The sequence below is a fragment of the Hyalella azteca genome, unplaced genomic scaffold (genome assembly GCF_000764305.2).
Source record: "Hyalella azteca isolate HAZT.00-mixed unplaced genomic scaffold, Hazt_2.0.2 contig4307, whole genome shotgun sequence".
NCBI lineage: Eukaryota > Metazoa > Arthropoda > Malacostraca > Amphipoda > Hyalellidae > Hyalella > Hyalella azteca.
The window spans coordinates 187,134-198,824 of record NW_025934527.1 but is presented as its reverse complement, the minus strand read 5'-3'; the positions used below and the strand labels follow the sequence as shown (position 1 = coordinate 198,824).

At 40.7% G+C, this 11,691-nt stretch overlaps 1 protein-coding gene across 1 annotated transcript; it reads left to right on the top strand.

The window, feature by feature from the left end:
- The first annotated feature begins 3,748 nt into the window (after positions 1 to 3,748).
- Positions 3,749 to 7,099, top strand: LOC108680010. The gene is made up of 2 exons (XM_018168765.2): positions 3,749 to 3,806; positions 5,176 to 7,099. The coding sequence occupies exon 2, from the start codon at positions 5,187 to 5,189 to the stop codon at positions 6,711 to 6,713; it is 1,527 nt and encodes a 508-aa protein (XP_018024254.1). The 5' UTR covers positions 3,749 to 3,806; positions 5,176 to 5,186; the 3' UTR covers positions 6,714 to 7,099.
- The last annotated feature ends 4,592 nt before the right edge of the window (positions 7,100 to 11,691 follow it).

Here is an 11,691-nt window from a genome sequence, read left to right as displayed (position 1 = left end):
TTATAGGCGATTATTTACCGGTTAACTTAACGGAATCAAGGGCGATAGACACTAGAGATGTTTACTCGATGAACGCAGCTGACTCTCTCCTCTTCGACAGTTTATGAAGTGGAGAACCCGGTTTTGCATATAAACAGCGCACTGTCCATACCGCCGGAAATTATGAGAACAATTTATACCTCATTATTTATAATTATAACTAATTATAATTGATTCATATATATAATTAATTTATACCGCCGGAAACTATGAGTCTTTACAAATTACAATAGCTAAGCCAAGCATGACCTCCTCAACACGGCTCATTCGGAATTCGTTCCCAAGCAATGTTCCTATGTAACGTAATTAATTTTACCGTAGCAATGATAGGAACTTGTAATGTTTCAGCTTAATAAATAGGGCCAAATAGCCATCTATAGAGTTTATATAGATAAGGGACAGACATTAAATGGCGAACGGGACGATGATAACGATGCACTTAATAAAGATTTCGAATTTGGATTGTTCAGACTGCTGGAAAATTTGTACTTCTTCTTTTAAAGGGTTGAGTTGTTGAAGGCCTTATTAGATGCCTGTTCACCAATCATGGTGATACGTCGTATTAAGCAACGTGCGTGGTGGGTTCCAAATACGAGTTTGGTGATAGCAGTCCGGGTTGTACTTGGTGGCTAGGTTAGATCAGTGAGCGTCCAGGCGACTGAGGCGAGACTTGAATGAGTTGACACTAGGGGCGGAAACTACCAGCTCAGGAAGGCTATTCCACACGTTCACCACTCTGACGGAAAAGAAATTCAAGCGTACCTGGCGACTGCACTGCTCTTTAACAAGCTTCAAACTATGGCCTCTGGTTCTGTCACTGGTGGATAGCTTGAAGAGTGATTCGGTGTTGTATACTCCGTGGACGTATTTGTAACAGTCTATGAGATCGCCTCTTTTTCTTCTGTGTTCGAGACTTAACAGGTGCAGAGCGGCTAGCCGAGCCGGGTAGTCTAGGTTGCTAAGTGATGCCAGTAGCTTGGTCGCCCTTCTTTGAACATCTTCGACCTCCGCACAGAGTGTTTTGTTGTATGGCATATGGCTGTCACACAGAGTGACCGTATTCCAACAGTGGGCGTACAAGCGCCTTATATGTATATCTGAACAAATACAGGTTCTGTGAGGCAGTCGAAGCTACGACGGATGATACCGACAACTCTGTTGGCTATGGATGGCATTTGGGCAACATGGTTTCTGAAGCACAGGTTGTTGTCTACTAGAACTCCAAGATCACTTTCAACCTCTGAGTTTGCAAGTATGTTCTGTTCATGCGATACGATGCCTCACACTTCTTTATTTGTACCAACTTTCAGAACACTACACTCTTCCGGATGGAAACGCAGCAGCCACCGATCAGACAACGTCAGCAGTCTATTGATATCTTCTCGAAGCACCACCGTGGCGGATTCACTCCACTTCTTGTGGATACTTTTGCATCGTCCGCGAACAAACGCATGTCACTCTGAATGCATCCAGGCAAATCGTTAATGTACAACACGAAGAGCACTGGTCTTAAGACCGATCTTTGAGGGATACCACTGATGACAGATGCCTGGCCTGAATGTGAGCCGTTCACTACCACACGCTGAGTACGATTTGTCAAAAAGTTGCTGATCCACCCATGCACCTTGCCACCGATTCCTTAGGCCTTTACCTTACTGAGCAGACGTTGATACATAACATAACATAGTGATGTCGGCGCTGAAGTGTAGGCCTGATGTGGCCTGTCGCCGATTCCTTTCCTTTTCGTGCCTTGTTCATAGATCTAAAGTCTGTCTCTTATACACATCTAGATGTGTATAAGAGACAGCANGGGCCAGTCCCCTACCCTCACTGTCTAAGTTGTGAAATAGGTCACACCCTCCTTTGGCGATTTCACACTCCTGTACAGAAGGTCTACGGTTTTTGGGTTTGACCTCAGTAATGCCTATTACAGTTGGGTCATACTAGTCAACAAGAGCTTTAAGCTCAACGCTTATTGAGTAAGCTGTCGACGTTGGTGTATATATAGGTACACGACTTCCTGCCATGAACAAATGTGTGAACAACATTTGAAGAACTGTCTTTTGTACAGCTATTTACACTTTTCTTTGCAGTATTTTTTTTCTTGCCGTTTCGCCTACTCCTTTTCTCGTGGGTACTGACCCACGTTTATTACTTTGCCGTTCCTGCGGATCCATCGCGCGCGCTCGTCCCCCGACGCTTGGGACCGGGGCCGGGTCACCGGGCCTTCTTGGACTTGAGTTCCTTTAAAAGTCTGTCTTCTTCCGCCCTGTCTTGGAGGGTCAGGTCCTGCGTAGGATGATCTTATAGCAGAGTTTGTCGCCGTCGTCAGCGGCTGCTTGTAACTTCTTAATCTTATGATACGCCTTCAACACATCATCTCTCACAGCCTCCGAACAGAAGGTGAGGCGAACCGGTCGTCGTTTCTGATCTTGTTTTGCCACAGCTTCGGTGAACTTGCCGATTCTACGATGGTCGAGGGGTCGGTGGTCAACCTTGATTTCCGCCAAGAGTCTGTTGATCTGTTCGTTGTCTTCCTTCTCTCTGCTCTCACGGTCTGGGTTCTTTTTCTTGGCAAGTTGAAACAGAATCGAGTTATTTTTACGTTTCACTCTCTCTTCCAGCTCTACTAACTGCTTCCTTTGTCTTTCAACTACCTCGCTGTACAATTCTTGGGTTTTGTTGACTATCAAATTTTCTACTTCCATCAGGGAGGTGCCTGCTGGGTTGGCAGCAGCCTGGTCGCGGGTGATTTCTTTCTCTGCATCCGCCATCTCAGGTATTCCTCTTTTCGATTTCGGCTACGCTGCCGTCCACTTGCCCAACATGTTCTGTCAAGCGGCCTACCTCTTGTTCCATTTCTATCAGCCTTCTCAATAATTTTGAAGGCTGATAGAAATACTATGATTTGATAACGTTGCATTTAATCAAGAATTTGGATTTTTCAGATAGCTGGAAATTTTTTACTTCTTTTCAATTCATGTGTTTTTATTTACATCTGGTTCAAGTTACCCAGCTGTATATGTCTGATGCTAAGCAATTATTTATAAACCGAATTTTAAAACAGTCGCAGGATACTGGGATCAAACCCACAACTATCGGCTCCTTTCTTGGTACTCTGAACTGCAACTACAGGGCCACCTTGCCTCTAAAACATATAAAACTCGTACATTAAGTGTGTATCTTACCCACTACTTCTGGCATTTGAAAAAACTGAAATATCTGACTTCTTCCTTATACAAGCGTATTATTTCGAAAAATTTCATCAGATTCTATCACATCAGATTATCACGTCACTACCTAATATTTTCCGGAAACGAATTTGGCTCATGAACAAAAACTTCTAGGAATGACGAATGCTAGTAAAAGCATCTTTATCTGATTAGAAATTCCTCTATTCTCAGATTTAATAAAATCTAATGGTAGCACCGTAATCAATTTATTTCTCCACCATAAACATAAATAAGTTGTGTGCTTCATTAAGACCAGTTTCATTTTGGAGCAATTCTTGAATGTCAGTGATAAGAACCATATTTAGTTATTTACGATGGAGCTTCTCTAGCATGCAACGTAACCGTATCGATGATTCGAGTCGATAATCGTGCAAGATAATGGACATCCCGAGGTCTAGGGAATGTAGCGAGCTGCCTGATAACGCTTATCTTCATTATCAGTATCTGCAACCCCAAAAGTTCAGTCGTAGTGGGACAGGAACCTTGGATGGAAGTGCGTCATCGTCAGCCTAAGATATTTGATCAGACTAAAAGGTATTATTGCGCTTAACTTGAACAATATTATACGCCTCTGGTGACATGGAATATAGTTCTCGATTTCACCAAATCAAACGCTTGAAATTCCATATGACCTTGTTCAAGACTTGACATCATTATTTGCTGGAATTACAGCGCAGTAGATACGTTCTTGAACTAACTGTTGTCATCGAACCCATTGCAATTTTTACAATCGCTGTATCTCTTCTGGTAACTTGCAATTTGAAATATAACTTTTAGTAATCATCAAAAATTAATGCTTGTAATCATCATTCTTTATACAAAATTTTATATTCATAATAACTATTTTTACGTGAACGTTTGATGCTCATCATCATAAAATTTTTACGTGAACATTTTATGCCTTTATAAAATAAGTACAATAATAGTTTTCCAAAGCATTTCAAGCTAATACTGAAAATTTTTAATAAAAAATACATTGTTCACAATCACCACTCAAACATGTAATGCACATAATTACCATTCATGCTATATGTATTATGCAATGAATATAATCGTATATTCGGAATATTTCATTAGGTAATCGTACCAGTATTCTCTTTGAATTTGTTATGTGTTAACAGCATTGGTTTGATTTATCGATTCATCAGACCTAAGCATCGGCAATATGGCACAATATTAACTCCTTACAACTGTCTTAGCCCAATTTAAACGATTGATTCACATAATGACACGATGTTAAACATTTTAAATTATTTGTCAAGATGCAACATATAGCTACACTTTATTATCGTTTTAGGTCTGAAGTTAATTTTTGATTATCTTGTAGCACAACTTTGATAATTTGATCGTCGTTTCAAAAGAACGTTGAACATTCGATAATAATCAGTATCGATAAAATTTAAAAGTCGAATAATTATTGTCATACATTTCATGTAATTTTCGATCATGAATGCTACTTGAGTATGATATTCGTACGTCATCGGAAATTTCATCGTTTCCTATTGTACAGCCTGAAATATTTTATGTTCTCTTTATTCTTTTCATTTCAAGAATACATTTTTCAGTATTCAATTTTAAACGCATCGTTGCTCATAACGTACATGATATAATTTTTTAATGGTGGGATCGGCATTGAAGATAAGACCATGTTTGGTCTGGACCGATTCTAGGTATCGCAGAATTCTAATAACTATATAGCTTTTAGCCTCGAATTCGAAGCTGACTTTCCCAATTCTGCTATGTCTACCACTTGGCCACCTCTAGTGGTTATGATCACTAAAATTGATTTTATGTATATTTGAAACTATCAAATTATACTCGGAGTGAACTGAAACTTGCATAGATTTTAGCTTAAAATTAAGAGATTTATTATTTGTGTATTGATTTGAATCTTATTTCCAAGGTCGAGACGAGATGTCGTACTGGGCAGTCCAACCGAAGCCCGTCGAAATAGTTCCTAAGAAAGAGGAAAACGTGGTTATTTCTTCAAGCATAATTTCTCATTTTGCCGCTGGGAAACAATCAGATGTATCAACGCATGCCACTTACCAGCCAGCACCTCTACAGGTTGTCGCACCTTCAGTTGAAGGGGAAGTATTGAAGAAAGTTGGCGAAGTGCTTGCTGCAGATCAGGAGTTGAAAGTCTTCAAGCATAAGGGAGTCAACACATTGATTCGCAAAAGGATTTTAGCTCTCGAGAACTCGGTCGTGAGTAAAACTGTTGAGAGACCGCCGATGCAAGAGGTTGACAAGACGATCAGGGAAGTGAAGCAAATCGAGTATGACTCCCCTGCCAGTGTAGAAGTGAGAACAGTTGTGGAACCTGCAGTACCTCAGCCCACTGCAAATATTAGAGCTTTAGCAAAGGCAATGCATGTGGAGCGGCCAGCCATCGTCGAACTTCCCAAACTTCAGGTCGCTGAGAAACCAGCTGTCAAAACGTCGATTCTAAAGGTCTCTGAGATAGAAACCTCGCCTAAACCGATCCTCACTAAGAAGTACTCTTTCGACATGACGAAAAAGTTCCATGAGGAAGAGGATAACGATGGTTGGAAAAAAGTCAAGGAAATTCCTCTCGTGGCAAGTTCTGAGTCTGATGAGACCGAGACCGAAGAAGAATCAGAAGAAGAAAGTGAGGCGGAGGAAGAAGACGCTACGCAGTCGGATTCAGGAACAGAATCCGATGAATCATCTCAGCCTCCCCCGAAAGTCGTGCCGAGGACAAAAAAGAAAGCAGAAAACGATAAGGAAGCTGCGAAAGAAGCTCGACTGAACCCAAAAACGGTGGAGCGCATCTTAAAATATGACAATTTTTCTGAGTGCGTCGAATCAAGTCTCTTTGAGAGCTTCGAAGAGTACCTTCGACGTCGCAACATGGAGTCAGGATACGATCCCGAAATTTACGATTCTCGTTCGGATTATGACTATCGTTCCGAATATGACTCCCTTTATGGCTACAGTTCTCAGTCAGAATATGACACGCGTTCTGATTACGATGCCATGGGCTACCAGAGCGATGACGGCAGTGTCTTCTCTGACCGCACTGAGTTCACCAACGCGGAGGACAACGCAAGCTTCATCAACAGCGAATATCGTCGTGACTACGACACATACTCGGAGAGGAGCGCAGCACCTATTGATGAACCGGCCGGTCGTGACTACGACACATACTCGGAGAGGAGCGTACTGACGTACGATAGTCGTGCAGATGATCAATATTACTCTGACGGCGCCGATGATAGATATCATGATCGCGCACCGCTGTATTACTCGGATGATGATGACGATAGAACGGTGATTGAAGGTAGCGTCTACTCAGGGTACTCCTACGCTGGCTCGCACGCATACTCGGACTATGGCGACAGGACACCGACTGCCTCGGAATACGGCGATGGCAACGCGTACTATGATGACCGGGATCCATATCCGGAGAGGAAATAATTATAAAAAATATTTCACTCACAAGCAGGACGATTTTTTTTATTAAATTCACGAAGTAGCCTTATATTAAATATGGCAAGTGTTAAAAGTCATGCTGAGTGGTTTGTGTCTTTTTTTATTATTTTTAATTATGATTACAACTCGATAATTACGTGTTTTTAAATTATTCTATTATTTAATAGTCCATTTCATGTTTGACCTACGTTTAAACTTTTTTAATCCCTCAATAATGTTCAACCATGATAAAATTTATGGTGGTTTTGAACAAAATTTATTTAACACCTGCACTGAATATTTTATTTTGAACTACATTCAATCAGGATATTTGTTACTTCAATTTATTGTTTTTCAATAATTTTCTATGTAGAATGTAAAAAGACTAAGTAAACTATAAATCGCTTCAAATTATTATCATTATCCATGTATAGTAATTGAATGTGTAATGCGTATTAAGAGAAATTTGATTCCATTGATGTTTATAAAATGTTGAGATTTATTCACATTGGAAATTTGGTTAAATCCTAAAAAGTTTTCAACAATTGTTTCAAAATCGGCCTCAACGTGGTAGTCGATCGCAAAAATTTAGTAAACTCAGCTCAGCGCATTCCTGACTGGTATGGTTCTAATGAACCCAGTCAGCCAGCCCTCGGCAGTTAATATGATTTATTAATTAGTCCCGAAAGAGCCACCCCATATAAAGTAAAACGTTTTATTAATTGGGTCCCTAAGGCTCCCCTCCTCAGCCAGTAGGATGTTTTGTTAATTAGGTCACTAATTAAGGACCCACCCTTCGTAAGCAGCGTCCCAAGAATTAGGCGCCACCGTTCACCAGCCACTGTACGAGTTACATTTTAATATAATAATAATATAGCGCTTTCAGCGTGGCATTTAGTAGGCCGTAGGCCTGTCGCCGATTCTTAACATTGCAGAACATTCACAGCTTGTTGAGGACTCGAACTCACAACTCACTGCTTCAATTTTGCTTTGCTTAACCGCCCGGCCTCCTCGCCGATTCTTGTTAGAAACTGGCGCACAGAGCTGGGATTGAACCCGCACCTCTCTGCTCCAATCCTGATACTCCTGAACTGTAACCACTGGGCCACCCTGCTGCTAGCAGGGGGGCCCACCCTACTTACTAGCTCTGAGCGCGAATTTGTCCAATTTATAGCATTATTTTGCAGGCGAGCAGTAGGACATGTTATTGCTATGCATGAGAGCAGTACGATGTATTATGGGTCTTTGGGTGAGCAGAACAAGAGCCTGAAGAAAAAAATTATCGGCAAGCCGATCCTCTGGTGACAGGTCATTAAGACAGGACATCCGCTCGACATCAAGGAAATGATTGTATGCCGATCGATGAATTAAAATATTGATACAATGAAACTCTGTTAAGTATTGTTATCACAACGATTTACAAGTTAAAAATTATGTTTTAATGAATTATACACAAATTTATGTTTGGTTAAGGTTAAGTGAAGAAAACGCGCGCTTCTTTTGTCAAGTGGACAACAACGAAATATTTGTTTAGAACTAAAGGGGCAAGGCCAATATTGTGTTTAGAAATAAGTTCGTTAAATAAATATCTCCTACGTTGTACCGCCAAGATGAACTGTCTTATATAGAAAACTAAGAGACCAATTAAAATTGAACACCGTTTAATTGAGCAGGGTATTTTATTAATTAATATTGTCGCGAAGAAATTGCTTAATGATAGATGTGCGCCACGGTTGAACTTGTATAAGGTTGACCCATGAGAAGCTCAAGAACTTAAAAGAAAAGAAAATAGCCAAAAATTCACCATTTCTTAAAAAGAAAAACGTTTCGGAGTCCAGCTCCATCATCAGTTAAAACTTAAAACACAGGTAAAAACAATTAACAAATAAATTCACATAGATGCATGAATCGTCAAATGAAAACAAATAAGAATGGAGTAAATATGGGCAGACAAACCTATCTTTTTAAAATTTCGAGGGGTTATGAACTGTTGGCGGCATTTGAACTAGGCTATTGATTAAAAATATCAAGGAACTCTAAATTCGCAGGTCGGAAACAACGGTCGCTGCTTAAGCCGGTGCTTAAGCAGGATTTTCGGTAAACAGATGTCTGAAAACGGCTATTTGATTTTGTGACATTGCAATCAAGAAAAGATAAGCTATTGTTTGATTAAAGCTTCATGGTAAATTTGATAAACTTGTGCTGGAGATTAAGATAATCAAAGACAAGGCCTACATGAGAGTAATGCTTGAAAATTAAAAAATTGTCATCGACATACCGGTTATAGCATTGTGGCTTGAAATCAAGAGGACAATTGGCCTGCCATGTAGCCTCGTGAAAACGCATGAAAATGTTAGCAAAATTAAGGCCGAGAGGAAGACCTATGCCCAAACTATCAATTGTCTTGCGATTCAAGCGGTCAAGTGATCTTAATACTTACACATTAGGGGCATGGTGGCTGAGTACCAAGATTGGCGCAGAGAGGCGCGGGTTCGATCCCAGCTCTGTGCGCCAGTTTCTGGTCAGAATCGGCAAGGAGGCCGGGCGGTTAAGCAAAACAGAATTGTAGCAGTGAGTTGTGAGTTCGAGACCGCAAAATTCTGTGAATGTTCTGCGATGTTAAGAATCGGCGACAGGCCTACGGCCTAATAAACGCTGAAACCGCTATATTATATTATTATTACACGAGAAGCTAATTTTTACAGATGTAGTTGTTTGCCTGTGACGTCATTGATCTTAGTGACGTCACGGGCATTAATTAACCATTCACCGCAATGCGATCAAGCCAGTCAACCAATCCGTCATGGGAATGACGGGATTGTTTACGTCTCTCGATCTTAGTGACGTAACATGAACGCTACCGGTAAACTGAAAGACGGAAATCCTATCCTCGTGGGTCAACCTTATATAGTTCAACCCATGGTTAAACTAGTATATGGTTGACCCATCAGAAGCCCATTTTTGCGGATGTAGTTCGTTGTTCGCCTGTGTCGTCACTGATATCAATGACGTCACGGGCATTACCCAATCACCGAAATGCGATCAAACCAGTCAACCAATCCGTCATGGAAATGACGGGTTTATTTACGTTTCTCGATCTACGTAACGTATCAAGAAAACTGAACTGAAAGCCTGAACTTCTCGTGGGTCAACCTAACATAGTTCAACCATGGTTCAACCACGTCTGTGAGCAATGTAACTTTTACAACAGATTTCAAAATAATTTGCGGATTGAAATATTGTCCGGAACGCTATGTATGGCTTTTTTAAAATACATCCCAGAGCTGGCGGAAGACGCAGGTCCGCAGGATACGTGAATGGTAATAGACTAATAGCGGTCCCAGCGTAAGCGTTTATTACGCCGTTGGCCCGTCGCCGATTCTTAGCATCGCAGAACATTTACGGGCCGGTCGGGCCCACGCATGTTGCAGTCTTGAACCTGTCTCTTATACACATCTGGGTGGCCCACCCTACTTACTAGCTTTGAGCGCGAATTTGTCCAATTTATAGCATTATTTTGCAGGCGAGCAGTAGGACATGTTATTGCTATGCATGAGAGCAGTACGATGTATTATGGGTCTTTGGGTGAGCAGAACAAGAGCCTGAAGAAAAAAATTATCGGCAAGCCGATCCTCTGGTGACAGGTCATCAAGACAAGACATCCGCTCGACATCAAGGAAATGATTGTATGCCGATCGATGAATTAAAATATTGATACAATGAAACTCTGTTAAGTATTGTTATCACAACGATTTACAAGTTAAAAATTATGTTTTAATGAATTATACACAAATTTATGTTTGGTTAAGGTTAAGTGAAGAAAACGCGCGCTTCTTTTGTCAAGTGGACAACAACGAAATATTTGTTTAGAACTAAAGGGGCAAGGCCAATATTGTGTTTAGAAATAAGTTCGTTAAATAAATATCTCCTACGTTGTACCGCCAAGATGAACTGTCTTATATAGAAAACTAAGAGACCAATTAAAATTGAACACCGTTTAATTGAACAGGGTATTTTCTGTCTCTTATACACATCTAGATGTGTATAAGAGACAGCCGTTTAATTGAACAGGGTATTTTATTAATTAATATNTGCGACATAATGTTCAAATAGTTATTGACAGGCACAGGCGCAATGTATCGGCCTCAAACATGCTCGCAGGGACGCGAGGAGAAGAACTTTTAGGGATAATGCCAGGTATTTTTCCAGCCAACGGGTTAAAAACTAATTACCTTTTCGCCGATATTTTGAAGGAAAATGGAGGATACATGGCATATAAGGAGGAAGACAAGGGAAAATTATAGTATATTCTAAGGATTATATTCCTGTCTCTTATACACATCTAGATGTGTATAAGAGACAGAAGTACGGCGCTGTCGGCGCACGGCGCATTTTTTTTACCGGCATAGTACGGCGCACCGCGCAGGTCGTTAAAATGACAAAATAAATTCCCGCGCACCTGGCACATCTTCCTGACCATGGCCAGTGTATAGATATCACAACACTTATAAGGAACTACTAAGGAGGCACGGTGGCAACCTCGCGTGATGGCGTCAGAGCAAGAGTGAAGGGCTCGGAATAGGCCTCCGGGAAAACCGGAAGTCTTCCAAAATGTTGCCATTGTTAGGTATCAAATTGTGCTATGGTTGCTGTTCTAGTGTTCAATTTTATAATTGTTCTTATCGGATCTTAAAAGTATTATAAAACACTTCGCAAATTATGTTTGTTATAGTTGACTATGATTTTTGTTGTTACTGACCGTTGTTACTGACCATTGTTAAGGATGACAATATGCACAATATTAAGTTAGCAAGGTGTCTACATCTTATCTTATTCTAACAATACTGCCGAGATCACTACAAATCTACTGCGATCGTCTCTTTTTGAAGTTTTTGCTTGGAGATGGGATGCTACAGCACCGTTGTAGGATGTACCAGTCGTTCTCACGGCCATTTAAACAGAAAACTATACAATGGAATGCATT

Excerpts from the sequence above, each read along its gene's own strand:
- LOC108680010 (XM_018168765.2), top strand. The coding sequence starts at position 5,187 with ATGTCGTACTGGGCAGTCCAACCGAAGCCCGTCGAAATAGTTCCTAAG.